Raw genomic sequence first — 21805 nt, 5'->3', positions numbered from 1 at the left:
CACGACAAAGGTTGTATTGCCTCCACTCCCGATGTGGCACGGGTGGTGGTGGTGGTGGTGGTGGCTGTACTGTACTCCAGGCAGAATTTATCTCCATACGGAGTAGTATTATCTCCTCCGTATTCCACGGATATCGGCGGGAGGGAAGGGCGTCCATCCAGGGAAAGAGGGAAGAGGGCGGTCTCCTCACATCCGCCTCTGCAGGAAGCCCCAGCACACTATTGAAACAAACTGGTGCTGATCATGGCGCGACAACACACTTACCCCATAGTCTAGAAGGGTGGTTTCCGTTCTAGAGGCCTCCGTAGAATCCCGGCCAGTCAGTGAGCGTCAACCCAGTATCTATCTACTTGTTCCTTTCCCCCGTCTCCCCCATGAATCACTCGAGGATGATTCATCGACCCTCCGCCTTCCCCTTCCGAAAGACAGAAGATCTTCCCCGCGATCAACGCGGCCGGTGATCGACTCTCAGATTCGGCAAGGTCAGGCCCATCCCTGGCTCTGCCTCCGGCTCGAGGGGTGCTCTGACTTACTTAGTCCGGAGTAGGCCGGGGATCTTCCTAGCCAAGCATGGGTAGGTGACCACTTGGTTGCAGACAATCCCTTGTCCTGGAGCATCTTTTGCAGGACTTCGGCCCGTCTCAACCTCTCAAGGCTGGCGCGTCGCCAACCCTTCGGCCAATCGACGGTCACTGCGACGGTAACTACCGGCGGCAACCGTCTTCTCACTTCTCGTGCCCATTCTTGGGTGCGTAAAAACCGTCCTTAGTGTTCCGGATGATGAGGAGGATCATCGAGGCACTAACATCATCCTGGGAGCCGTTTATCCGCAAAGGATTGCGACTCGCAGGAACTGGTCCTTGGGGAAACGACTCCGTACCGCCCCGCCACCTCGTCAGATCATCCCCAGCCCCACTGTGAGATAATGAATTGCTTCATCTTTACCAACGATAATTCACCTGTAGCGCCTATCGATCCGATGATGCGATTCGGATCGTCCCTCAGTCCGTCGCGGAGTACGGAGTATATCTCAAGCACATCATGATTTTCGGGCACTGAACCGGATGGCTGGACCACATGATCTCCGACATCGCTTCTACTCCCATGAATTGGAATGGACTGAGCCAAGTGCAGCGTACGGAATAGTGGTGACTCGTTGCACATCGGGCTCGGTTGCACCTTAGGAGGGGCTCGAGGAGGCTTGCCCTGACGTTGCCTGATCCGTTGATGTGGGGTGTCGTATGGTGTCAGACTCAGACCATCGGCCCACGTCCTAGGCGCACCCTGGACCGGCTTCTCTCTGTGGCACGGAAGCAGAATTCGTGTTTATCTAATTCACTCTGCCCCTCATTGGATAGCCTGACAAGCATCTGGCAGTCCGGCCAAATGCTACGCTTCAAGGGACATTCCTTGTTTACGAGGGATCCGATGCGAAGCGGTTACATTCGAGCGCATTGGTCTGAAGAATTAGAATTCGCGACTTAGGCTGCGCAGCCTGTCAGTCTTAGTCTGCCTTGCAGTGCGGATCGTAAGTGTTTCACGAGGAGGACAATAGTACTACCACCAGCAGCCGGGGACCAACCACAACGAAGGCCGCAGCTTAGGGCAGATCTTATTATCAATATCGATGATACATTGCATGCGCTGCTCCATTACCCCCCCTCATGGTCGTTGTTGTCATCGACCTCTCGTTTCTTTTTTTTGCCCTGGGGTCCCTTTAGCCCGATAATGGTCGGATGCGGTTGCATGCGATGTGGAATACACCGCTTGTATGAAAATTTCGTCCAATTTCCATCTGACTCGGCAGGAAACTCTCAGTCATTCATGTTAGTTGCTGAATGACCACAGTGATCCCAAGTCATGACGTGTTGGAGGCAGGAATGTTAGCAATACCACCTGGATAGCCTGATTCCGTCAACTCAGTTGGGTAATTGACCAGGTAGATCTGTCGCCAAATGATGTACCGGAGTCGAACTGAGCCTTCCAACCCTCATGGACGGTGCCCTGGCACTCTCTGGACTCACGAAGGCAACGAGTCATCCGCGCAAAGGCAAGGTATGCAGATGGTTGCACTCTGCCAATAAGCAGGGCCAAGAAGAGGTAGGTTCTTGGATACCACTACCACCAACAACACCAACACCACCATTACTGGCCGGCCCCGTCGGAGGCGACATCAGAATGCTTGGCGGCAATGTGCGGGGGTGGACTCTGGGGAATCTCCAGACTCCAGTGACCTCGACTGATTATTTGTCTACCAGACCGAGAGAATCGAGGCCCTTGATCCAATGAGAACGCGTGCCGCCAGACCACGACTGAGCGTTGGAGCCTGTAGCTGCTAGTAGCTAATCAATCTACCAGTGGTGTGCAGGAAATGCTTATCGGGCAAGCTGAAATGATCTAGTGCAACCGGCAGCTGGGAAGGCTGCCTCTTAGATTAGGTGGTATGGAGGGTTACCATACTGCGTACGGCTCGCCCTGATTGCGGTCGAGGGCAAATCGCACGACCCGACCGTCGTTAGAGCCACGCACTTGCGAGACCCCCCACAAGGCGCCAAGTTCAGCGATCCGGGGATCCACAAGCTTCTGGAACGGGGCGTGGCCACCAATCAGGGGAGCGAAACCGTATCACTGATATCGCCGATTCACAGCCCTCACAGCCGCTGCCCCCAGGTTATGCGGGGCCGCGCTTCCGGAATCCGGACACTTCCACTTTAGTCCGTACGGTACCGGCCGTGTTACTGTGACTGTATGGGAGGTTGGCAGCCTTTCGTGGCAGTTGTTGCTTATCATTGGACCCAAAGAGAGTTTCTTATCTGGCATCAGCTGTGATGGTCTCTCAACATCACTCTGACAGTCTGACTCTCGTACCCTGCTTCAGCCCGCCCACCAGACAGGGAGCGATAGCGCGGTACCCTTAGCTCCAAGGTCCTTACCTGACTATCATTGGGGACCGCGTAGTGCGTCCGGGCAGGTCCCGGTGGCCAATGCTAGGCGATGACGCCGCTGGAATTTACCCCGAAGTTATTCCTCCCCAGGGAACCGCTAGCCACACTAACCTTATGTTGGTTCCCCCTTCCGATCAGACCACCCACATCCCTCACCCGAATTCTGCAGATTGCTGCTCCCTTCGACATGGGTTCTACTCCGCAGGAAACCTACAATTGACGATTCGGTCGTTACATCCGGGGCAGAGAGGGGGTCGGAGGGGCGACACTGCGCAGGGTGAAAAAATAACGGCCGCCGTTAGGTTTTTGCGTGATGACACGTCGCCTGTAAGCGGCGGAATGGGAAGGTAGGGCGAGGAGCGTGGCGCCTCTTGTCCCAGCTAGGCCTTGCCGGTTTACCCTGGGCAGGAGACGAGTACGGGGTACAACTGCCAGAAGTGACTTAGGCACGTCCGTACCTGACTACGACTCTACCCCGTGTCTATTATTATAAACAGGTCAGGTATCTACGGGGTACCGCCATCCGCCAGTCCAAGCTTCACGATAGTTCTGTATAGCTCAGGATAGCTCCTGAGGCCGGTAAAATATTAAGGAGGATTGACCATCGCCAAGTGGTGCTCCTTCGGTCCTTCCAGGTGCTAGTCTACCTTAGTGAGGTACTAGTGTGGTGTGAAAAGCTTGGAGGACTCGACTGCAGACAAATCAATCACCCTGAGATAAGACTGCTGTCGGTATCTAGCAGTTTCTAGCGAGATCAAGCCATTTCCTGAGTAGTGGTGCAATCCGAATCCCTCACGATAACATCCTAGCAGCATGGCATGGCAATCCTACCTAGTACCTACAAGAGTATCCAGTATACGGAGTACACAAGTCCAAAGCTCATTAAATTAAAATTAATTAAATCCTCGGTGCCCCTCTTTTTTTCACACCTAATTTCTCCCCCTTCCCCTCTCCTCTCATCATCACTTCGAGATCGTCGTCATAGCTCGAGGGGCTAGAACTACCTATTGCCGCTGCTTGCTGCTTGCTGTACCAATAATGTCGATGATGCAACGACCGACCCCTTTCACATGCTCTCTGCAGCTACTTCTTATTTGTTCAAAAAAATGTCTGCACGGCATATATGCGTAGGGCGGTATGTATGGACGGTACATAATTAAGTAGGTAGTACGCTGCGCCTTTCCCGTCCTACTTATACCTACTGGAGGTATTGTTGTGGGAGGGTGGTGGTGGTGTTTCCCAGACCGCTAAGAAGGCGAGGTAACAATCACCACTAGATAGTAGATATCAAGTAGCACCCACGGTACGGAGTAGCGGGGATAAATAACAAGGATATGAGTCCATATCTATCACAAGAGTACACAGTACACATAATTTACTATGTAGATACGATGAGGATAACAGCCACTAACCATCCACAACCTTCAAACAATACCCAAATAAATATATAAATAAAAAAAAAGAATCAAACCCTACCCCAATCCAGAAACCACCCCAATCAAATAAACGAAGAACAATTTTACTCCGTAAAGAAAAAAAAAAAAATAAATAAACGGAAGATGCCCGGGATTGCGTCATGGAAAATGATTTGCAGCTAATCCAGGAGTCGAGACATGGGCCTGCCTTAGTGGCGGCGCACTGCCGCGTTTCTAGATGACAATCTCCCGCAACAATCGTTTTAGGCAGTTGACTTGCCCAATTGGATTATCTCTGCCCTCTGGACTTAAACAAGGGTTGAGGGGGACCGGAGATCCGGTGTACCATTGGATTTACTCCGTTGATAGGTAGGTAGGTACATAGGAGTAGTAGGTGATTTGGTGGGTTGGTTGGGTTAGTAACTTAGTGGATTTGATAATATCGGGTGCTAATCTATAGATTTGCTTATTTCATGCCTCGTTGCTATCATTTGGATTATCATATTATGTTGTTGTTGTTGTATCGGATTAGCTCAGCTCAGCCCAGTCCAGCCCAGCCCAGCTCATCTCGCCACGTCAGATACGGAGTACATCCTTCGCTTTGTCGGGGCGTTATAGTTTCTGTTCAATTTTTTCCTTCCCGTTGGTACATACGGGTCTAGTCCCATGGGGCAATCTCTTACCTACCACCAACTCACCAAGTCATTGAAAAGATTTCGGTGTGTGAAAAAAAAAACCACCCCGACGAACAACTTCCGGGACCCAGCCTGCAAGAATTGCCAACCGGATCGGATGATTTCGGGACCATTCCGGGTCTGCTTCCCCTCTGGGGGGCGTTTTGCGACTAACGGGGCTGGCTGGGTAGTTTATCAGGGCGAATTGCGGAGAAATTTCTTACCTAACCTGTCCCGGTGTCCCCTCCCTCTTTTTTTTCTCTCTCCAGATGGATGGGCCGGAGCCACGCCCCTCCCCCGAAAGGGTACCTCGGTGAAGGTATCTTTCCCCTTGTGACAACACTGACGACCAACCTTCCCCTGGGGGCCTGGTGGTATCACCTCCTCCGTATCTACGGATACCTAGTTCGCCGAAAAAAATTCCCCTCCCCCTCCCTCCCCTCTCTTAGTCGCTGGCAGGCTGGCAGCTTGGCTTTCTCCCCGGCTGAGGCAATTTTCCCATCGGCATGGCCGGCCGTCCCGAGTCCTCGCTCTGCCGAATCTATCCCGAATCCCGTGGTGGTCTGAGCCGTCCTGACTGGCGACCACGGCTGCTGCTCTCCCAGCCTGATTTCTGGGGGCGCGCCCAGACGGAGTACTCTCGCCCTAGACCCAATTACTGTTCCAGGTAATCATGTAACTATTCTGGAGCCGTGATGTGGCCAGTGGTCCCCTCCGTACCTCGGCAGTTTCCCCCTTCTTGTCGGTAGAATATTTGCCCTTGGCTTACGGAGTAGGGATTGCTTATCGCTTGTTAAGGTTTCTCTTTTAATATAGCTTCGATTTTTGGCCCCCTACTAACTATGCCTCGTGTAGTTTGTCATCTTGAGTCTCTTCGTTATTTGATTTGTAAATGGGGCAATGGGCAATGGGCAATGGCATAGCGGTGAGCACGCAGAGTTTTCACATCTTGACTCAATGGAGGATCGTGAGATGTGTGCCCAACCAGTCCGCCGAATTGCAACTAAAGTCTGGTCCAGCCATTGGGTTATCTGCTCGCATGTTTATGCCGCCATTTTGTGCCTTTTGTGCGATGGTGGATCCCATCAAACCACCCCAATCCCCATATGGAGTACGGAGTACTCACTAGTTACATCACCCCTATCCACTGATCTAAGCGACGCACGTGATCGATAGAGTAAACATCCGGAGTAAGTCATCAGAAGAAGGGGTAACTAGTTAGCCGTTACTCCGGACCCTACCCTACCCCTACCCCTACCTATCAGTAATATACGGAGTATCTACCCCAGGCAACACCCAAATTCCGTCCCGAATCCATCCCTAGTCCTCCGTACACTACTGGGGTTGGGGTGATAAACGCTATTCCGTGCCACTGATAGGCGGAAGATTTCTAGTCCACCAACACCATCCATCCATCCCCCTGGCACTGGCATGGCACTGACACTAAATTTACCCTCGTTGTGAAATCCAGGGTAGTACTCCGTATTCATTTCGGCATATCCGAACACACGTGCCGGCGCTTTTTCTTCTCGTTCGAGCAGAAAGCTTACTTACTGCTCATGCCCCCGTTAGCTGAGCGTGGTATAAGCACTAGGTACGGATCCCACCGTACCTACACCTGGTACCTAGGGATGGTGTGGTGAGGCAGATAACAATACGGGCAACAGGCAACAGGCACCCGCATAGTCCAGGGAGTCGCGATGATGCCATCCCATTGGACGCTGGGATAATTGTCTCGACTGACCTAGACTCCCCATGGCGCTGCACCATACGCATCGAACCGTTCTAGTCGTGCAGCCTTACTCAGGGGTGCAGGCCTGTAGTTGTCCTTTGCGCACGCCTTCGCGACGCTCTGACTATGTTTGTGACGTTGGGGGCGTATAGTAGGTCGCTTAATGTGCTCCTGCCTTGCTGGGCTAGGACCCTGTGGTGGTGGTGGTGGTGGTGGTGGTGGTGAGGGAGGGGTCGAGATAACGGGTCCTGACTTCCAATCAATCTTCCATGTTTCTTTTGCGCTGGACGAAAGGGGGTTGTGGGATGTTGCATGGAGGCGCTTTGTTCTTGCGGATTAGGAAGCAGCCTTGATGGTGCTTAATAATGAGGGCGATTATGGGTGAATGTTGTTCCCCTCAGGCTTGGTATAGTGGGACGGCAGTTGATAGTACCCCTCTATGTATCTACGCAGCGCATGATGGCGGGATATACAGCAGCTATTACCTCGGTTCTGATTGGCTTGATCGAGCCATATAAAAAGTATTGCCAACGAATTATTCTGAGCTATACTCCGTACTGAGTTTCAAGATGCATCGTGAAGAAGTGCCTTCCTAGTGAATAGAACATGTGACTTCGGTGTAAACTTTGGACTGTCTTCTGGTTCAAAAGTTAACCTCGTAGCAGTTATAAGCTTCTTGAACTCGCCGAGTACTTTGACAAGGATCCCACGAGCATTCAGAACCGGCGTGTGACAAGTTGGACACCAGCTCGTGTAGCCGGATCTGTGGTCTAAGTGACAACCCACCATCCATTCTCCCCTCCATCTCGGAGATTAGTCCGAGGTGGTGACTAACACCAGCATCATGGTTCATTCCAGCTGAAGGCCAGAAACGTGGTAATATCGATGACCTGCCAGCTCTCTGACATGACGTTTCTCACTCAGACTACGCCTTTTCTCCCTTTCAAAAGATATCGCTTCCCTCGCGCCCGCAAGTATACTCGGTAATATTGCCCGATGCGGTCGCGATGATGTCGCGCCTGGATATTCTGCCGCGTCTGGCCGCCTCCCGTCGGCCGAAGCAAAAGTTCATTCAGGCCTGCTTTTCGACATTGCAGTCCGTCGTGCGCTGTCAGTCCGTTGGGTCAGCATTTGTCTGTGGCTATTCAGTCCCTGTGAGCTTGATCGTTGGGGGCTGCGACTGCCCCAGGTGCCCTTTTTCCACCACCCTCTCCTTTTCTTCTCTCTCTTCTTGCCATGGCTCCCCCGCGGCAACGGACGACTGCCGTCCAGGATGACTCTCGTTCCGAAGGCTCTAGCACAGCAAGAGAGCATAAGACAACGACGGTAAAGGCTCGCAAGGGTGCGGGCGGATCACTGGCTGTGGCTGCTATCAGCAGTCGCGAGACCAAGGTCTCTGGCAATCTTGCGAACGTCACCAGCGCCCCGGCTGGAGGCGAACAGGACAATTCGCCAAAGGTACGTTGCAATCGGGTACTACCTGCTATTCTCGATCGAATACCCTGTTTTCATATTGGTATCGGTTGTCTGACATCTGACACGCATGGGTGTAGATCCCCTGGTCCGAAATGCCCCTCGAACTCCTCCACTCCTATCGACACGCCTACAAACTGTCTACCCCCAGCGCCTTCTCCAGCGAATACTCCCACCTGCTCCTCGGCAGAGGAATCGGTCTCCGATCCCCGACGGCTATCGCAGCACAACGAGCTCATCAATCCCGCCAGGATCAGATGACGAATGGCTCCCAGTCGAGCACGTCCACATCCCGAAAAGCTTTGCACAACCACTCCGCGCCCAATGGCGTCAGCACGAAACACAAAGACCGCCTTCCACACAAAGGAACCGATACAATCAATGGCAAGAGTGCCTTGCACCGCATAATTGGCCAGGACCGGGTATGCAAGAACCAGCTTGCCGTGACCGTCCGCAAACATTTCAACAGTGCCGGTCTTGCGGAGCAGGAAGCCATTGCTCGATTTCTGTACAAAGTCCGGGAAGAGGGAAGAGGGCGACACTTTCGTCTACGATTCCAGCCTTGATTCCACCACCTGCTCTCTTTTCCTTCTTCTTCTTCTTCCTCTCCTCTCCTCTCATTCCCTCCATCCCAACCCGGAAGAATCCTCCCGGACGTGCGGATACCTCCCTCGGCACCGCCTCGGCTCCTAATTGGCACTTAGCCCTCTACCATTTCGACTCGGGTGTGCATTCACCCGAGAGCCCTACACGACTACACTACACTCTTCTAATCTCGTCCCTCTTCTCGCTCTCCTTCCGGTCACCAGGCATCTCAGTTTTCTGACCTTTTCATGATACCCATTGGTGCGAGCTCCAATAAGTACTTTTTTCATTCCAATTTCCTTTGTTCATTGATCTGTCCGCACGAGCTACGTCACCGTGTTGTGTTTGAACCCTGTGGTTCCAATGCCATCTTCCTATATACGCAACTTGGTTTGTTTAGACTCGCAGATCAATCTCTTACTTTTATTTCTTGTCATGCCATTTCCTCCCTGCTCATATATCTGTATATTATTTGGGACATGGGATATATCACTCTCTGCTATTGTTATTTTTGGTATAGATCAATGGCAGTTCACTTCCATGATGATGAGCATTGCATCTCCACTACTTACTATCTTAGGAAGTAAATCACAGACACGGAGTTAACTATTACCCATAATTTTCATCGCATTTCATTTTCTTTCCCCCCACATTTTCCATCTCACTATATACATTTCAGTCACGTCCACAACCACTTCCACCAAAACCAACATAACACAGCAGCATAATAAGTAAAGAAGTGAACAGAAACAAGAATAACAAAGCAGTGAACTATTTCAGAAAATGAGGAAAGAAGGAAAAGAAAGGAAGTGGAATACTGTGGGAAACGCCAAAATGCTTGACATAATAATAATAATAGAAATCCATTCCATAAGTCTATCATACTTTCATCATGATGTCCCATTCCCGTACGTCTCATCCCATCCCGGCATGGTTATTTCCATGCATTAAGGCCGGCCCATGGGTCGTTGGATGAGGTGGCTGATTGGCTTTGAGATTGTGAAGGTGCCTTGTGGTGCTGGCTTGTGCCGTAGGGTCTGGTTTGCGCGTAGCCACCCGGACCGGACGGGTAGGGGCCCGTGGAAGAGGGGTAGGTCGTTTGCTGGGGGCGGGGCGGCGGCGGAGGTGGAACATAGCCCTGGGGCATGAAGGAGGATGGTGCGGCTGGTGGCGTAGGACCGGTGTAGCTGTATGGGGCCGGGGTGGATGAGTAGAATTGTTGGTTGGGCGGAGGGGAGACGGAAGGAGGGACGGGGTAGGCCATCGGGTTGTAGCCCTCGGAAAGAGGCGCCGCTGCACCTTGCTGGAATGTCTGTCCCGGGACGTACGAGACACCCGTGCCGTGGCCGATATACTGCCCATAGGGGGCGGGGGAATGCGACATAGGGATGCCGTGCGACTGCCCCGAGACATTGGGAGGGAAGCGCGGCGACATCTTCGGCGAAGATATGGCGGGGTTGGGATATGCGGGCGTTTGAATAGCCGGGGGAGGTGACTTGGCCTTGGACGGAGCGGCCGAGGCGGAGGGAGGAGCTGGCGACGTCTTGGGTTCCGTGGACAAGCGCTCCATAAGCTGCCGCAGCTTCTCCCGTTCGCGGTCTTCCTGCTCCGTGGCATTGCTTGCTTTATCCCGCTCGATTTGGCCCAACAGCTGGGCGCCCTCGGATCGTCGGTTGTTGATGAAGGTCTCGACGTTCTTCTTCAGGCTGTCGACGGTCTCGCCCATCTCCTTGTAGAAGGTCTGGGCTTGCACGGTTCCTGACAGGAGACCGTTGAATGCGTCGTATATCTTCTTGTAACGAGACATCACCGTGTTGCGTTGACGGGTGATAGTCTCGTACTTGGATTGTTCGGCACGCACTCGCTTGTCTTGCAGTAGGTCGCCGTATATCTTCGTTAGCTCTTTCATCAACGAAGCCTGCTTATGGTTGGCTTGGAGTAACCGATTCTGATGCGGACGGAATTTCTCCAGCTCCGCTTCAAAAAGCTGGTTTTCCTGCCCGGCGATGGTTTTCTTGTTAAGGATCAGGACATTGGAGATGTCATCGGTGTGGACCTGGTGATAAGATATTAGACTCCGGTCATCAGTTCAGACATACCATGCACATACCTTCTCCTTGAGATCTTTCAAGACCTGAGCCCGTTCTCTCTTGACCAAGTTCAACTTCTTCAGAATGGATTCGACTCGAGCAATTTGCTCGGCCACCGAGGTGCCACCCTCGTCGAAGACATCATCGATCAAATTTCCTTCCGCCGAAGCCGAGTAAGGGCTAGATAGTCCATTCTTACCTTTGCCATGCTTGGAGCCGGCTTTGATCATGGCACGCTGGAAGAGAACTTCGGCCTCGTCTGTCTCCCCCGCAGATCGCATTTCATCAAAGTCGGCCTCGTACTGTCGCAGAGTAGACAGAAGCTGGGAGTCGCTGGCACTCGCTTCATTGATGGTATCCCGATACGTTCGGATATCGCCACGCAATGTAGTGTTTAGCCTGGCGCTGGGTTGCTGGCTCCAGTCCACTCCATATTTGGAGCGCATCTTCTCACATACGCTCTCCTCTAGATCCAATTGCTTAGAGCATTGGTCTAGTTGCGCTAGAATCTCGGCTTTGCGATCCTGTAGGCCATCAAAGGCCTTGATGAAAGGCTGATGTCCTCCAAGCTCCTGGCACCATCGTCGAAATTCGTCATCAACGGTCATCTCCTGGTCCATTCCGCCTTTGAGAATATTCAGGCTACCCGGAAGTTTCAGGTAGTCAAGACTCGCCGCCATTTCTCCGTTTGCCGTTTCGACCTTTTCTGTTTCCGCTCGGATCAGCTTGGCCTTCTCTTCGTCGTAGAGACTGGCCGTTTCTGTGACCGACATGGGCACGAGCTTCTGGAAGATATCTGGGCCGATGATACGTTGAATATCCTGACCTTGGTAGAGCTCGCTGACAGGGATAGCTTTTGCTGCGGGCAGCTTCGAGACGGCTGACAAACCAGCCTCGCTCGGAATGGGCTGGTGGTAGATAAAATCGTTGTCTTTCTTGAATACGGTGAGCTTGGCCTGGACGTTCGCAAGGTGGTACTTGATGATATCGAGGAGATTGGTGCCCGATTCGGAGCTTAGGTTGGCATTGGGAGAGACAGACGATGGGAAGGACTTGGCCCACCCGAGTGCTGCTGTCGAGTGTTTCTCTGCCAGCTGCAGCCGGGCAATAGCCACGCCGTGCGATCCAGTTTCACTGTCTGCTAGGGCCTGGTAGTAGGACGCCACGGAGGCCATGTGCCCCGCCTTGGCCTGCACAACGATCGTCCACACTTTATCAAAGACGCCCTTGGCGAACTCTTGCATTCCTTCGGCAGCCTGGGAGTATAGATAAGCGGATTGACTGGCGAGTTTCGCTAGCAACCCAGCCTTCTTACTATCCGCGATTTGTTTCTCCAGGAATACTTCTTGGCCTTGTGCAAGAGTGATGTTGATCAGGGCCTTGACGGTTTCCCGATTCAAGTCGGTCGATGGCGCGTGAAGGAAGTTCTCGTTGATATATGTGAACATGCCAGCAGATGCCTGGAAAGAGTGATACGCGGTTTTAAGACCGGAATCTTCGGCGCGATTCTGGTTGGCCGCATGGCACGACAGCACAGCGGAGATATTGAAGATGATCGATGCTTTCTCGAACGCCAAAGAGTACTGTGAGGTGGGCTTCTGGGTAAAGGCGTCATACCTATGTGACATTGGGTCGTTAGCGGACCAGAATGGTAGCAGGAACCGGAGCATGCAAGGGTGTCTCACCAAGTGAAGGAGATCTTGATATGATTTTCATCCACGGGAAACCTCAGATCCAAGAGCTCCAGCTGTCCGTAGTACCGATACAACAGGTCGCGCCCCGTCGCACTATCCTTCCCGGCGCCCCTCATGTCCTGGCGCAAGCGGTTGAGGGTGGCGCATTCTGAGCTGTACCGTTCGGGGTCTTCGCCGTAACTCTGACGAATGTAGTCCTTGAGGGGCCGGATCCAGTCGATCTCGTTAGTCTGCTTGAGCGGACATGAGATCATGGGCGATTGAACCATCTTGTTGCGCGGGAGGAGCGGGGAGCTCCCATCCAAAGGCGGAGAGACAGCGGGCCCGATGTTCGAGTAGGGAAGCAAGAGTAGGCAAGGAAGGTCGATGTCGCAGAGGGGAGGGGAGGGTTTTCGGGATGGGACTGTGGGGTAATGAAGGTCGATAGGCGATGCTTAGTCGTCGCTCCTGCGAGAATTGCAGTGGCAGTTGGTAGGGGTCGATAGATAGATTAGTCGCAGCTCACTAACGAGTCTAGTCGTCCCCAAGGCAGCCTAACCGTAGTTCCGTCGTTAGCTCGACGATGATGACGGAAGTGGGGAGGCAGCAGCAGAGGGGGCAGGCAACGCGAGTGGTGTGGTCGCTGGGAGCGGCACAGCCTACCTGAAGGACGTTTAAGGAGGGATTGATCAGCGGACTGCCAGGCGAGTGGCAGGATTGGGCCGAAAGGAGTGGTGGTTGACTGATGGGGGCGGAATTGTGATGAGGAAGATGGGGAGGAGGCGTTGTGATGGGCGGATGGTAACCGCCGGCCGTGACGAAGAAAGGCAGCAAGTGGGCATGCCTGACGGGAAAGCTTCGAAGCACACTGCACAGTCACAAACTCAAATCGGGCACGATACGTAAGAACTAATGAGAAGTAGAGATGTCCTGAGCGCTAACTCTAATCGTACACTACATACATACACACATCACTTTCTATAAACAAACAACGTCAAGAAATGAAGGGATACAGGCGAATGGAATCATCCCAACATGCAGAATGGCACAAGAACCCCCAATCTCGCCGGCGCTATGATATTTCCCGCAATAATTACACAGTAAGAAACGAAGCTGCCCCGAAGTAGTATCCAAGAATTCCGAATATACACGTCGTGACCCCCGTTCAGTTGGAGCCAGACTTCTTCTCTCCGTCAGTTTTTTTGGCGTCCCCAGCGTCCTTCTTGCTCGAGTCGCTGGTAGAATCCTCGGGTCCCGAGTTTTTCGTGTGGTTCATGAGCTTGTGCCAGGCCGATTTGAGGAATCCCTCGTTCTTGGAGGGGTCGGAGTTCGCGCTGGAGTCGGCCGGTGAGCTGCTTCGTTCGTCAGATACCCTATCAACGTAGACAAAGTCAGGTGTAATCTATACTCACCCATCTCTCGGGATATCCATGATGCGTCTGGCAGTCTTGTCACCCATTTCATCCGCAAGGACCTCAAGGATGGTCCGCTGGTTGCCAGTCAAGTACTTCGGCATGGCAACCTTGAATTCGACCTTCAAGTCACCCGTGGGGGTGAAAGCCCTGGAACGGCCACCGAGTTTCTTCATACCCATGCCAGAGAGTGTAATGCGATCGCCTGTGCCCGTGCCCGTGCCAACCTTGACCTTGACCTCACCATCCAATGTCGGGACCGTCACTTCACCGCCAAGCAGAGCGGTGGTAAGAGGAATAGAAGCCGTGTAAAGAATATCGGAGCCGGATCGGCTGAAACGATGGTCGGGGGAGACCCGGATGGAGACATACAGGTCACCTCGCTGCGTACGGGAGCCTGGGGCTGCCGCGGTGCCCGTGGGAGGGGCGTCACCCTCTCCGGTCACTCTCAGACGCATGCCGTCCTCGACACCACCAGGAATATCGACCTGAACCGTCTTCCGATCCCTGACCACACCGTTGCCATTACACGAGCCACACTCGGATCCTCGAGGGACTGTCATTCCCGCTCCTCCACAGGCATCGCAGGTGGCTGCGACCTGGAATCCTCCCTGCATCATGTGTACTCGGGTACCGGACCCGTTGCACTTACGGCACTGAGATCGTTTGGCGCCCTTCTTCAGTCCATCACCGCTACAGGTGCCACATTCTTTCAGAGGTGTGATGACAATATCCTTCGATGTACCCTTCGCAGCTTCCATGAAGGAAATGTTGGTCTGGACCTCGATATCCTCGCCCACCAAGATCTCCTGGAACGGGCCCCGGCGGCCCCGGCCAGAACGGCGGGCTCCTCCTGTGAAAGCTCCGAAAAGATCTTCAAAGTTGATGTCCGCTCCAAATCCTCCGGGGAAGCCACCACCGAAGCCACCACCGAAACCATGGAAACCTCCGGCACCAGCGAATGGGTTACCGCCACTGGGATCGAAGCCGCCGTTTTGGTCGAAGGCAGCTGAGCCAAACCGGTCGAAATTCTCGCGCTTCTTCGGGTCAGAAAGAACTTCGTACGCCGATTGGGCTTCAGCGAACTTTTCCTTGGCGCCGGGGTCCTTGTTGGTATCCGGGTGATATTTCTTGGCCATTCCATAGTAAGCTTTCTTGATATCCGCCGCAGAGGCGCCTTTGTCGACACCTAGAACTTTATACGGGTCAGAAATGGCTCCAAGGGGAGCGGTCGTATGGAAAGCCTGTGGACAGGGAAATGTTACTCAGTCACAGCCCGGACATATCTCCACGGAGGTGGCAGAAAGCACCTACCCTTGACGAAAGGAATGAATTGTGCTTGCTCCGAACACCATCTCGCAAGCGCTGACTGTTTGAAGGGGCAGTTGACGCATGATAAGATCGAACCGGGGTGGCAGAGCGCACACTGGCGGCCGGGCTCTGCTTGGAGCATTGTCGCGAGGTCCGCAGTAAACGAGCGGGAAGGGCCGCGGCTTTGGGCATGGCGGCGGAAGTAGCGCTCATCGTGGGAAGCAAAGGAGCATTCAACGGGACGAAAGAGGGACGGCGAGAGGGAATGAGGGCGAATGGCAGTGAAGCGAGATTGGAACCCGACGAAGCTGATTTGAGCAGAAGTCGGCGACCTTTTGACCTCGACCGCCTCCTGATGGGGAAGACGCTTAGAAGCTTCGAGTCTCTCGGCTCGAAAAAGTTTCCCGACCGGAACAACAATGGTCCGTGGCGGCGATGATGAAAGCCTGCTTCGGTAATCAATCACTCGACCGACCTGACCGATTGAACTGACCTGCCCCGACCTCGTTCCCATTGATCTCCTGCCTTTCCTTCGCTCTTGTTTCGAGCTCCCTTTCAGTAAGCCCTCGTGCTACTGCCTTGTACTCTTTTTCTTGTTCCTCCCTCCCCCCACCTCTACTCATCCTTTTGCCGCCTCGTTGCGTCCGCATCTACATTAGTAACTACTAGCATGCTCCGCGGCCAGACTCTCCCCTGGAGAGCCGCGCTCCACCAAACCTCGCGTCCTTTCATCCCTCGGCCTCTTCTTGCGCCTTCTAAATACAATGTCACTGCCCGTTCGATACTAAACTCCTCGCGACTTCGCCGCTCCCTCCCGTCTTCGACTCGCACCTTCTCCTCGAGCTCCATCCGGAGGCGGGAAAAGCCCCCACCCGGCGACGAAAAGGACGACTCTGCCCAGAAAGAGCAGAGAGATGCGAATGAGGATAAGGATGTCGAGCGTACTCCCGATGCCCGACGTAAGGCCGTTGATTCCTCTAGCAAGCATGGATCGTCACATGAACCCGGAGCTCCGACATCGGGCTTTGCACGGCGGAAGGAGAAAGCGGGCGGGGACAAGGAGCAACGTGGCCTGGAAGAAGACTCGAAGAAGGATGGCAATGCAGTAGAAGGCAAGGGAAGCTCGTCCGACACACCATCCCCTATACCCGTCAGTGGTGGTTCGGATTCGAGGCCTAGTGGCGCGAATAATGGTGGTAACGAGGATGGCGGGAAGAAGGGAAAGAAGGGCTCCGGCGAGAAGGCCTTGCAGAAACCATCCGTCCCGGAGGTTTATCCTCAGGTGATGGCAATTCCCATCGCCAAGCGACCGTTGTTCCCCGGCTTTTACAAAGCAATTACCATCCGAGACCCCAATGTGGCCGCCGCCATTCAAGACATGATGAAGCGGGGGCAACCGTACGTGGGTGCTTTCCTGTTCAAGGATGAGAACGCAGATGGCGATGTGATCGAAAATCTTGATGATGTCTATGACGTCGGTGTCTTCGCCCAAATCACTGCTGCTTACCCTCTTCGGGGCGAAGCGAGTGGTGTGACGGCGGTTCTTTATCCTCACCGTCGCATCAAGGTCTCTTCGTTGCTTCCGCCTAGCGATTCCGCAAAGGCTGGCGCAACCGAAGACAAGGCCACTGAGCGCCGCGGGGATGTTGTCGCTAGCTTCGAGGAGGGCACTGCAGAGCTCGCCCCCAAGGACCACTACGAGCCCACCTCCTTCTTGCGGAAGTACCCCGTCAGCCTGGTCAATGTGGAGAACCTGGCGGAGGAGGCCTACGACAAGAAGAGTGCGATCATCCGCGCGGTCACCAGTGAGATTGTCAACGTATGCAAGGAGATCGCTAGCCTGAACCCTTTGTTTCGCGACCAGATTTCTGCCTTTTACACTGATCAGTTCCCCGGTAACCTGAGTGACGAGCCTGCCAAGTTGGCTGACTTCGCCGCCGCTGTGTCTGCAGGCGAGCTCAATGAAATGCAAGAGGTCTTGGAGTTGATGAACATTGAGGAGCGACTCCCAAAGGCCTTGGTGGTGTTGAAAAAGGAGCTCATGAATGCGCAACTTCAATCCAAGATTTCCAAAGATGTGGAGGCTAAGATTCAGAAGCGGCAGCGCGAATATTGGCTAATGGAGCAAATGAAAGGCATCAAGCGGGAGTTGGGCATTGAGTCGGATGGCAAGGACAAGCTGGTGGAGAAGTTCAAGGAAAAGGCCGCAAAGCTTGCTATGCCGGATGCCGTCAAGAAGGTGTTCGATGAGGAACTCAACAAGCTGGCCCATCTGGAGCCCGCTGCCTCGGAGTTCAATGTCACGCGCAACTATCTGGACTGGTTGACTCAGATTCCCTGGGGACAGAAGAGTGTGGAGAACTTTGGTATCCAAAATGCGGTGAAAGTATTGGATGAAGACCACTATGGTCTCAAGGACGTCAAGGACCGTATTCTGGAGTTCATTGCCGTGGGTAAACTGCGTGGCACTGTGGAAGGCAAGATTCTCTGCTTGGTCGGCCCGCCTGGTGTTGGAAAGACCAGTATTGGAAAATCAATTGCACGGGCCCTGAACCGGCAATACTACCGCTTTTCTGTTGGTGGCTTGACCGATGTTGCCGAGATCAAGGGACACCGTCGGACCTACGTGGGCGCTCTTCCTGGACGCATCATCCAGGCCTTGAAGAAGTGCCAGACCGAGAACCCTCTCATTCTGATCGACGAAATTGACAAGATTGGTCGCGGCCATCAGGGAGACCCATCTTCTGCGCTGCTCGAGTTGCTTGATCCCGAGCAGAACTCGTCCTTCTTGGACCACTACATGGACGTTCCAGTTGATTTGTCTAAAGTTCTCTTCGTCTGCACGGCAAACGTGACTGATACCATCCCTCGGCCGCTACTCGATCGCATGGAGCTCATCGAGCTGTCGGGGTATGTTGCAGATGAGAAGATGGCCATCGCCCAACGGTATCTTGCGCCTGCTGCCAAGGAGCTCACGGGTCTCAAGGAAGTTGATGTTACCTTGACGGAGGAAGCCGTTGAGGAACTCATCAAATCCTACTGCCGTGAAAGTGGTGTTCGTAACCTGAAGAAGCAGATCGAAAAGGTCTATCGGAAGGCAGCATACAACATCGTCCGTGACCTCGGAGAAGACGTTCTTGCAGAAGAAAAGGCTCTGACGGAGGAGGGCAAGGCTGCCCAGGAGGAATCGCAGAAGGAGACCGAGTCTCCCGACTTGGCGAACTCGGCTGCGGAAAAGTCCACGACAGAGACGCCTCGCGTTGCGTTGACGGTTCCTGATAGTGTGCAGCTCAGCATTGGCAAAGACAGTCTCACCGACTACGTTGGACCTCCCATCTTCACGGCAGACCGGCTGTACGACACCTTCCCGCCTGGTGTGACCATGGGTCTCGCATGGACTAGCATGGGAGGTGCTGCTTTGTATGTGGAGTCGATCCTGGAGAATGCTTTGACCCCTCAATCCCGACCGGGCATTGATATCACCGGTAACCTGCAGACCGTGATGAAGGAATCGAGCCACATCGCCTACTCGTTTGCCAAGTCGGTCATGGCGAAGCAGTTCCCCGAGAACCGATTCTTCGAGAAGGCCAAGCTGCACATGCATTGCCCTGAGGGTGCTGTACCCAAAGATGGTCCCTCTGCAGGTATCACCATGGCAACGTCCCTGCTGTCCTTGGCTCTGAACCATCCTCTTGATCCCACTATTGCCATGACCGGAGAATTGACCGTGACCGGCAAGGTATTGCGTATTGGAGGATTGCGGGAGAAGACGGTAGCCGCCCGCCGTGCTGGTGCCAAGAAGATTATATTCCCTGCTGACAATATGTCCGACTGGCTGGAGTTGCCCGAGGTGAGTGTTTAGTCGTCACCCCGCAATGTCTGAAGAAGCTAACTGTTATTGGTAGAACATCAAGAAGGGCATCGAGGGTCATGCTGTAGGCTGGTACTCTGAGGTGTTTGATCTCCTCTTTGCGGACTTGGACAAGGGCCACGCCAGTCACATCTGGCAAAAGCAGCTGGCCGAGAAGCCCTCCAAGAAGTCCAACGAAGTCGAGGAGGAAGATGAGTGAATCACATCACCAGTCCTCATGCCCTGATGACATACTGTACTCCAGCTCCCGCGGGGGATTGTTCTGTTCCGTTCTGGTCACGTGCGAGGCGTTATTCTGTCGGAAGCATGGTTCGGAGTTGTTTTCTTTTTCTTGTCTATTTCTTTGTCTGGTTTAGATTCACTACAGGGTGTCCTGCCCTTTTTTTATGTTTAGTTGTGGGCGATACCACAACATCGGGTGGAAGTCGACATTTGCCTAGATCGGTTGCCAGGCAGTCCGATCCTGGCCTACGACGAACTGCCACCCCGAAGCCCATCGACCAACCACTCCGCTCTGCGAAAAGATGGGATGGTCCATTCGACCGGCTGTGTATCATTGTTGGATATGTAATAAGCCGGCTCTGGAGATAGAATCGAGCTCTGGCTCTAGAGCTCCCTGACAGTTGTCAGGCTTGTTAATGGACAGTATCACTTCTTGTATGTACATACGAGGCTAGTTGCCTGAGCCATGTTCCGTCTGGACTTTCAATCTATGGTGTAGAAGCTCAGATGCAGTTGGGAGATTGTAGCTCTTTACTTCTATCAGAACTTTGCCGGAGAAGACAAAGGATAGTACTATGTATATCATGGTGCAGATAAGCACAAATGGCTTCCATATCATTGACTTTACTCTGTTACCCTCTACGCCGGATAGTTCGATTCCAATTTATACCCTTATGATAGCTTCAAACGGTGATTATGGACACCGCCGTTCATATAAGATAACATCTGCAGTCTTTGCCCATGATTCTCGCACGATTAGTTCACATCTAAAGACTCACGATGGATCCAAAGTCAATTCTATTCACGTGTCCTCTCTCCAGGCAGTATTCACGGATCCCTCATGCACGATACAGCAGTTTGCCCATGGAGGCGGTGTTGTCTGGCTATAAAACGCCCCTCTCTGCCATGTCCTCTCTTTTCTTCTCACCCTCTCTCCCCACACCCGTTCCTTTACTTTCGTGCGAAGCTCATCGTGACGATCATCAACCATCTTGCTCACCGTGACTCAAAAGAATCCAACGTACTACCCCATCATCCATCAAGATGAAGTTCGATATTCTCTTCATTATGACCCTCTTTGTCGCCTTCGTGGTGTCCGCCGCCGTCCCTGATGTCGATGACACTGTCGATGTCACTCCTACTGATGAAGGTTTGTATTCCACATATCTCTTCTGAGCTATATTAGCATAAGGAATGAACGAGCTAACCCATTCTTTCTGTATCAGACTGGTCTGACTTGGACTTTCTCGCCTGGGACGAGGCTGACGAGGCTGATGACATCGATGACAGCGATGTTGTTGCCCGTGATGAAGGTCTGTCTCATCCATCTTTATTAGCATGATATCTCTCACAAACAAACAATGAGCTAACCTCTTCCTTGAACAACAGCCCTGTCAAACTCCGAAGATGCTCCCGCTTATCATGACGGAGAAATGGGTACCCTGGACCGTCGATGCCACCGTCGCTGCCGCCAGGACTCTCACTGCTGCCACACGGATGTGTGCTTCGGCGGCGTGTGCATTGGACCGGGTCGTTACCCTTAGGTGACATCGAACCCTCATCGATAATTGACCTGGTAGCCTAACAGCATCGCCTTGTCGGTTACATCGTCTGGTACCTGCGGTTATTGCTGAACGATGGGTGAGAATCGGGCTTCAATTACCAGCGGGGGTATTATCTGGGGTGGTAATTCGGAGGTTAATTGTTTTTCACCTTTCTCATTTTCATGTTATGTTCTTGAGGTTTGCTACTCAGTCGATCTGAGACCCTTGCTCCTCCCTCTTCATTTGTTTTCGCTAAATCCACCGTTCTTGTTTGCCAGACGGGGCAATCACCATGGCTTGTACTGCTCTGTTGTCATCCTGCTGTGCAGGAATGATGACCTGAATGGATAGCTAAGGGATAGTCTAGTCGAGTCTAGCGTCATTGACGTGTGCATTGCAAGAATAAATCAAATCCATTCCATACTCTTCTACGGAGTTCATCCTGCCTTGGCATAGCCATAGATAACTGGGAGTAACTAACTACCTAAGGAAGCATAGACCCAGGACGATATAGAGTCTAGATTACATCTAGCCTAGTGAACTGCAGTGTAGTGCAGTCCTTACTACCACTGCAGGATACTATAACCCACCCGGCTTGACGAATTGATCAACCACAGCCGCGCAAAAGGAACAGCATGCTATCACGGCCCCGGGCTATGCATAATCGGCCCTGTTAAACGGCTAGGATGTACTGTAGATATCGCACCAATGACCTGGGGTCTTGAGCTGTCCTATAGGAGCCTCCTGTCTGAGATGGGGGACCTCCGAGGTCGTCACTGACCCCGGATTGGATGCTAGTAAGGGGAAGGGGGAAAGACCACGATTCCGGATGTGACAGGCTGGTTGATGGTTTTGTCC

General features: G+C 53.1%; 6 protein-coding genes across 6 annotated transcripts; 4 read left to right on the top strand and 2 right to left on the bottom strand.

Moving 5' to 3' along the window:
* Positions 1-7779: 7779 nt before the first annotated feature.
* Positions 7780-8939, top strand: BO80DRAFT_141880 (histone deacetylase complex subunit SAP30 Sin3-binding domain-containing protein). Its single transcript, XM_025713699.1, has 2 exons — positions 7780-8224; positions 8320-8939. The coding sequence occupies exons 1-2, from the start codon at positions 8003-8005 to the stop codon at positions 8803-8805; spliced, it is 708 nt and encodes a 235-aa protein (XP_025573570.1). The 5' UTR covers positions 7780-8002; the 3' UTR covers positions 8806-8939.
* Positions 8940-9369: 430 nt separating this feature from the next.
* BO80DRAFT_386013 (BRO1-domain-containing protein) lies at positions 9370-15657 on the bottom strand. The gene is made up of 6 exons (XM_025717006.1): positions 15314-15657; positions 14000-15243; positions 13769-13942; positions 12600-12902; positions 10935-12531; positions 9370-10880 (listed from the first exon to the last, which is right to left on the bottom strand). Exons 1-6 carry the CDS (start codon positions 15521-15523, stop codon positions 9759-9761), a joined length of 4650 nt encoding a protein of 1549 aa, XP_025573569.1. The 5' UTR covers positions 15524-15657; the 3' UTR covers positions 9370-9758.
* Positions 15658-15865: 208 nt separating this feature from the next.
* Positions 15866-19448, top strand: BO80DRAFT_141809 (endopeptidase La). The gene is made up of 2 exons (XM_025713698.1): positions 15866-19160; positions 19216-19448. The coding sequence occupies exons 1-2, from the start codon at positions 15981-15983 to the stop codon at positions 19378-19380; spliced, it is 3345 nt and encodes a 1114-aa protein (XP_025573568.1). The 5' UTR covers positions 15866-15980; the 3' UTR covers positions 19381-19448.
* Positions 19197-19813, top strand: BO80DRAFT_141802 (uncharacterized protein). The gene has a single exon (XM_025713697.1). The coding sequence runs from the start codon at positions 19407-19409 to the stop codon at positions 19770-19772; it is 366 nt and encodes a 121-aa protein (XP_025573567.1). The 5' UTR covers positions 19197-19406; the 3' UTR covers positions 19773-19813.
* Positions 19814-20069, bottom strand: BO80DRAFT_141801 (uncharacterized protein). The gene has a single exon (XM_025713696.1). The coding sequence runs from the start codon at positions 20020-20022 to the stop codon at positions 19855-19857; it is 168 nt and encodes a 55-aa protein (XP_025573566.1). The 5' UTR covers positions 20023-20069; the 3' UTR covers positions 19814-19854.
* Positions 20070-20348: 279 nt separating this feature from the next.
* On the top strand, positions 20349-21201 carry BO80DRAFT_426771 (uncharacterized protein). The gene is made up of 3 exons (XM_025719852.1): positions 20349-20553; positions 20630-20716; positions 20793-21201. The coding sequence occupies exons 1-3, from the start codon at positions 20448-20450 to the stop codon at positions 20945-20947; spliced, it is 348 nt and encodes a 115-aa protein (XP_025573565.1). The 5' UTR covers positions 20349-20447; the 3' UTR covers positions 20948-21201.
* The last annotated feature ends 604 nt before the right edge of the window (positions 21202-21805 follow it).

This window comes from Aspergillus ibericus (genome assembly GCF_003184845.1).
Source record: "Aspergillus ibericus CBS 121593 unplaced genomic scaffold BO80scaffold_30, whole genome shotgun sequence".
NCBI classification, from domain to species: domain Eukaryota; kingdom Fungi; phylum Ascomycota; class Eurotiomycetes; order Eurotiales; family Aspergillaceae; genus Aspergillus; species Aspergillus ibericus.
The sequence above is the reverse complement of the archived record's forward strand: the minus strand, read 5'-3'. Positions and strand labels throughout refer to the sequence as shown.

What these genes read in the sequence shown, in the direction of transcription:
- BO80DRAFT_141802 (XM_025713697.1), top strand. Translation starts at nt 19,407, where the DNA reads ATGACATACTGTACTCCAGCTCCCGCGGGGGATTGTTCTGTTCCGTTC.
- BO80DRAFT_141809 (XM_025713698.1), top strand. Translation starts at nt 15,981, where the DNA reads ATGCTCCGCGGCCAGACTCTCCCCTGGAGAGCCGCGCTCCACCAAACC. An exon ending in ACTGGCTGGAGTTGCCCGAG is followed by an intron (nt 19,161 to 19,215) that starts GTGAGTGTTTAG and finishes TGTTATTGGTAG; the next exon opens with AACATCAAGAAGGGCATCGA.
- BO80DRAFT_386013 (XM_025717006.1), bottom strand. Translation starts at nt 15,523, where the DNA reads ATGAGCGCTACTTCCGCCGCCATGCCCAAAGCCGCGGCCCTTCCCGCT. An exon ending in ATTCATTCCTTTCGTCAAGG is followed by an intron (nt 15,244 to 15,313) that starts GTAGGTGCTTTC and finishes CCCTGTCCACAG; the next exon opens with GCTTTCCATACGACCGCTCC. An exon ending in ATCAAGATCTCCTTCACTTG is followed by an intron (nt 12,532 to 12,599) that starts GTGAGACACCCT and finishes AATGTCACATAG; the next exon opens with GTATGACGCCTTTACCCAGA.
- BO80DRAFT_141880 (XM_025713699.1), top strand. Translation starts at nt 8,003, where the DNA reads ATGGCTCCCCCGCGGCAACGGACGACTGCCGTCCAGGATGACTCTCGT. An exon ending in AACAGGACAATTCGCCAAAG is followed by an intron (nt 8,225 to 8,319) that starts GTACGTTGCAAT and finishes GCATGGGTGTAG; the next exon opens with ATCCCCTGGTCCGAAATGCC.
- BO80DRAFT_426771 (XM_025719852.1), top strand. Translation starts at nt 20,448, where the DNA reads ATGAAGTTCGATATTCTCTTCATTATGACCCTCTTTGTCGCCTTCGTG. An exon ending in TGTCACTCCTACTGATGAAG is followed by an intron (nt 20,554 to 20,629) that starts GTTTGTATTCCA and finishes TTTCTGTATCAG; the next exon opens with ACTGGTCTGACTTGGACTTT. An exon ending in TGTTGTTGCCCGTGATGAAG is followed by an intron (nt 20,717 to 20,792) that starts GTCTGTCTCATC and finishes CTTGAACAACAG; the next exon opens with CCCTGTCAAACTCCGAAGAT.
- BO80DRAFT_141801 (XM_025713696.1), bottom strand. Translation starts at nt 20,022, where the DNA reads ATGATATGGAAGCCATTTGTGCTTATCTGCACCATGATATACATAGTA.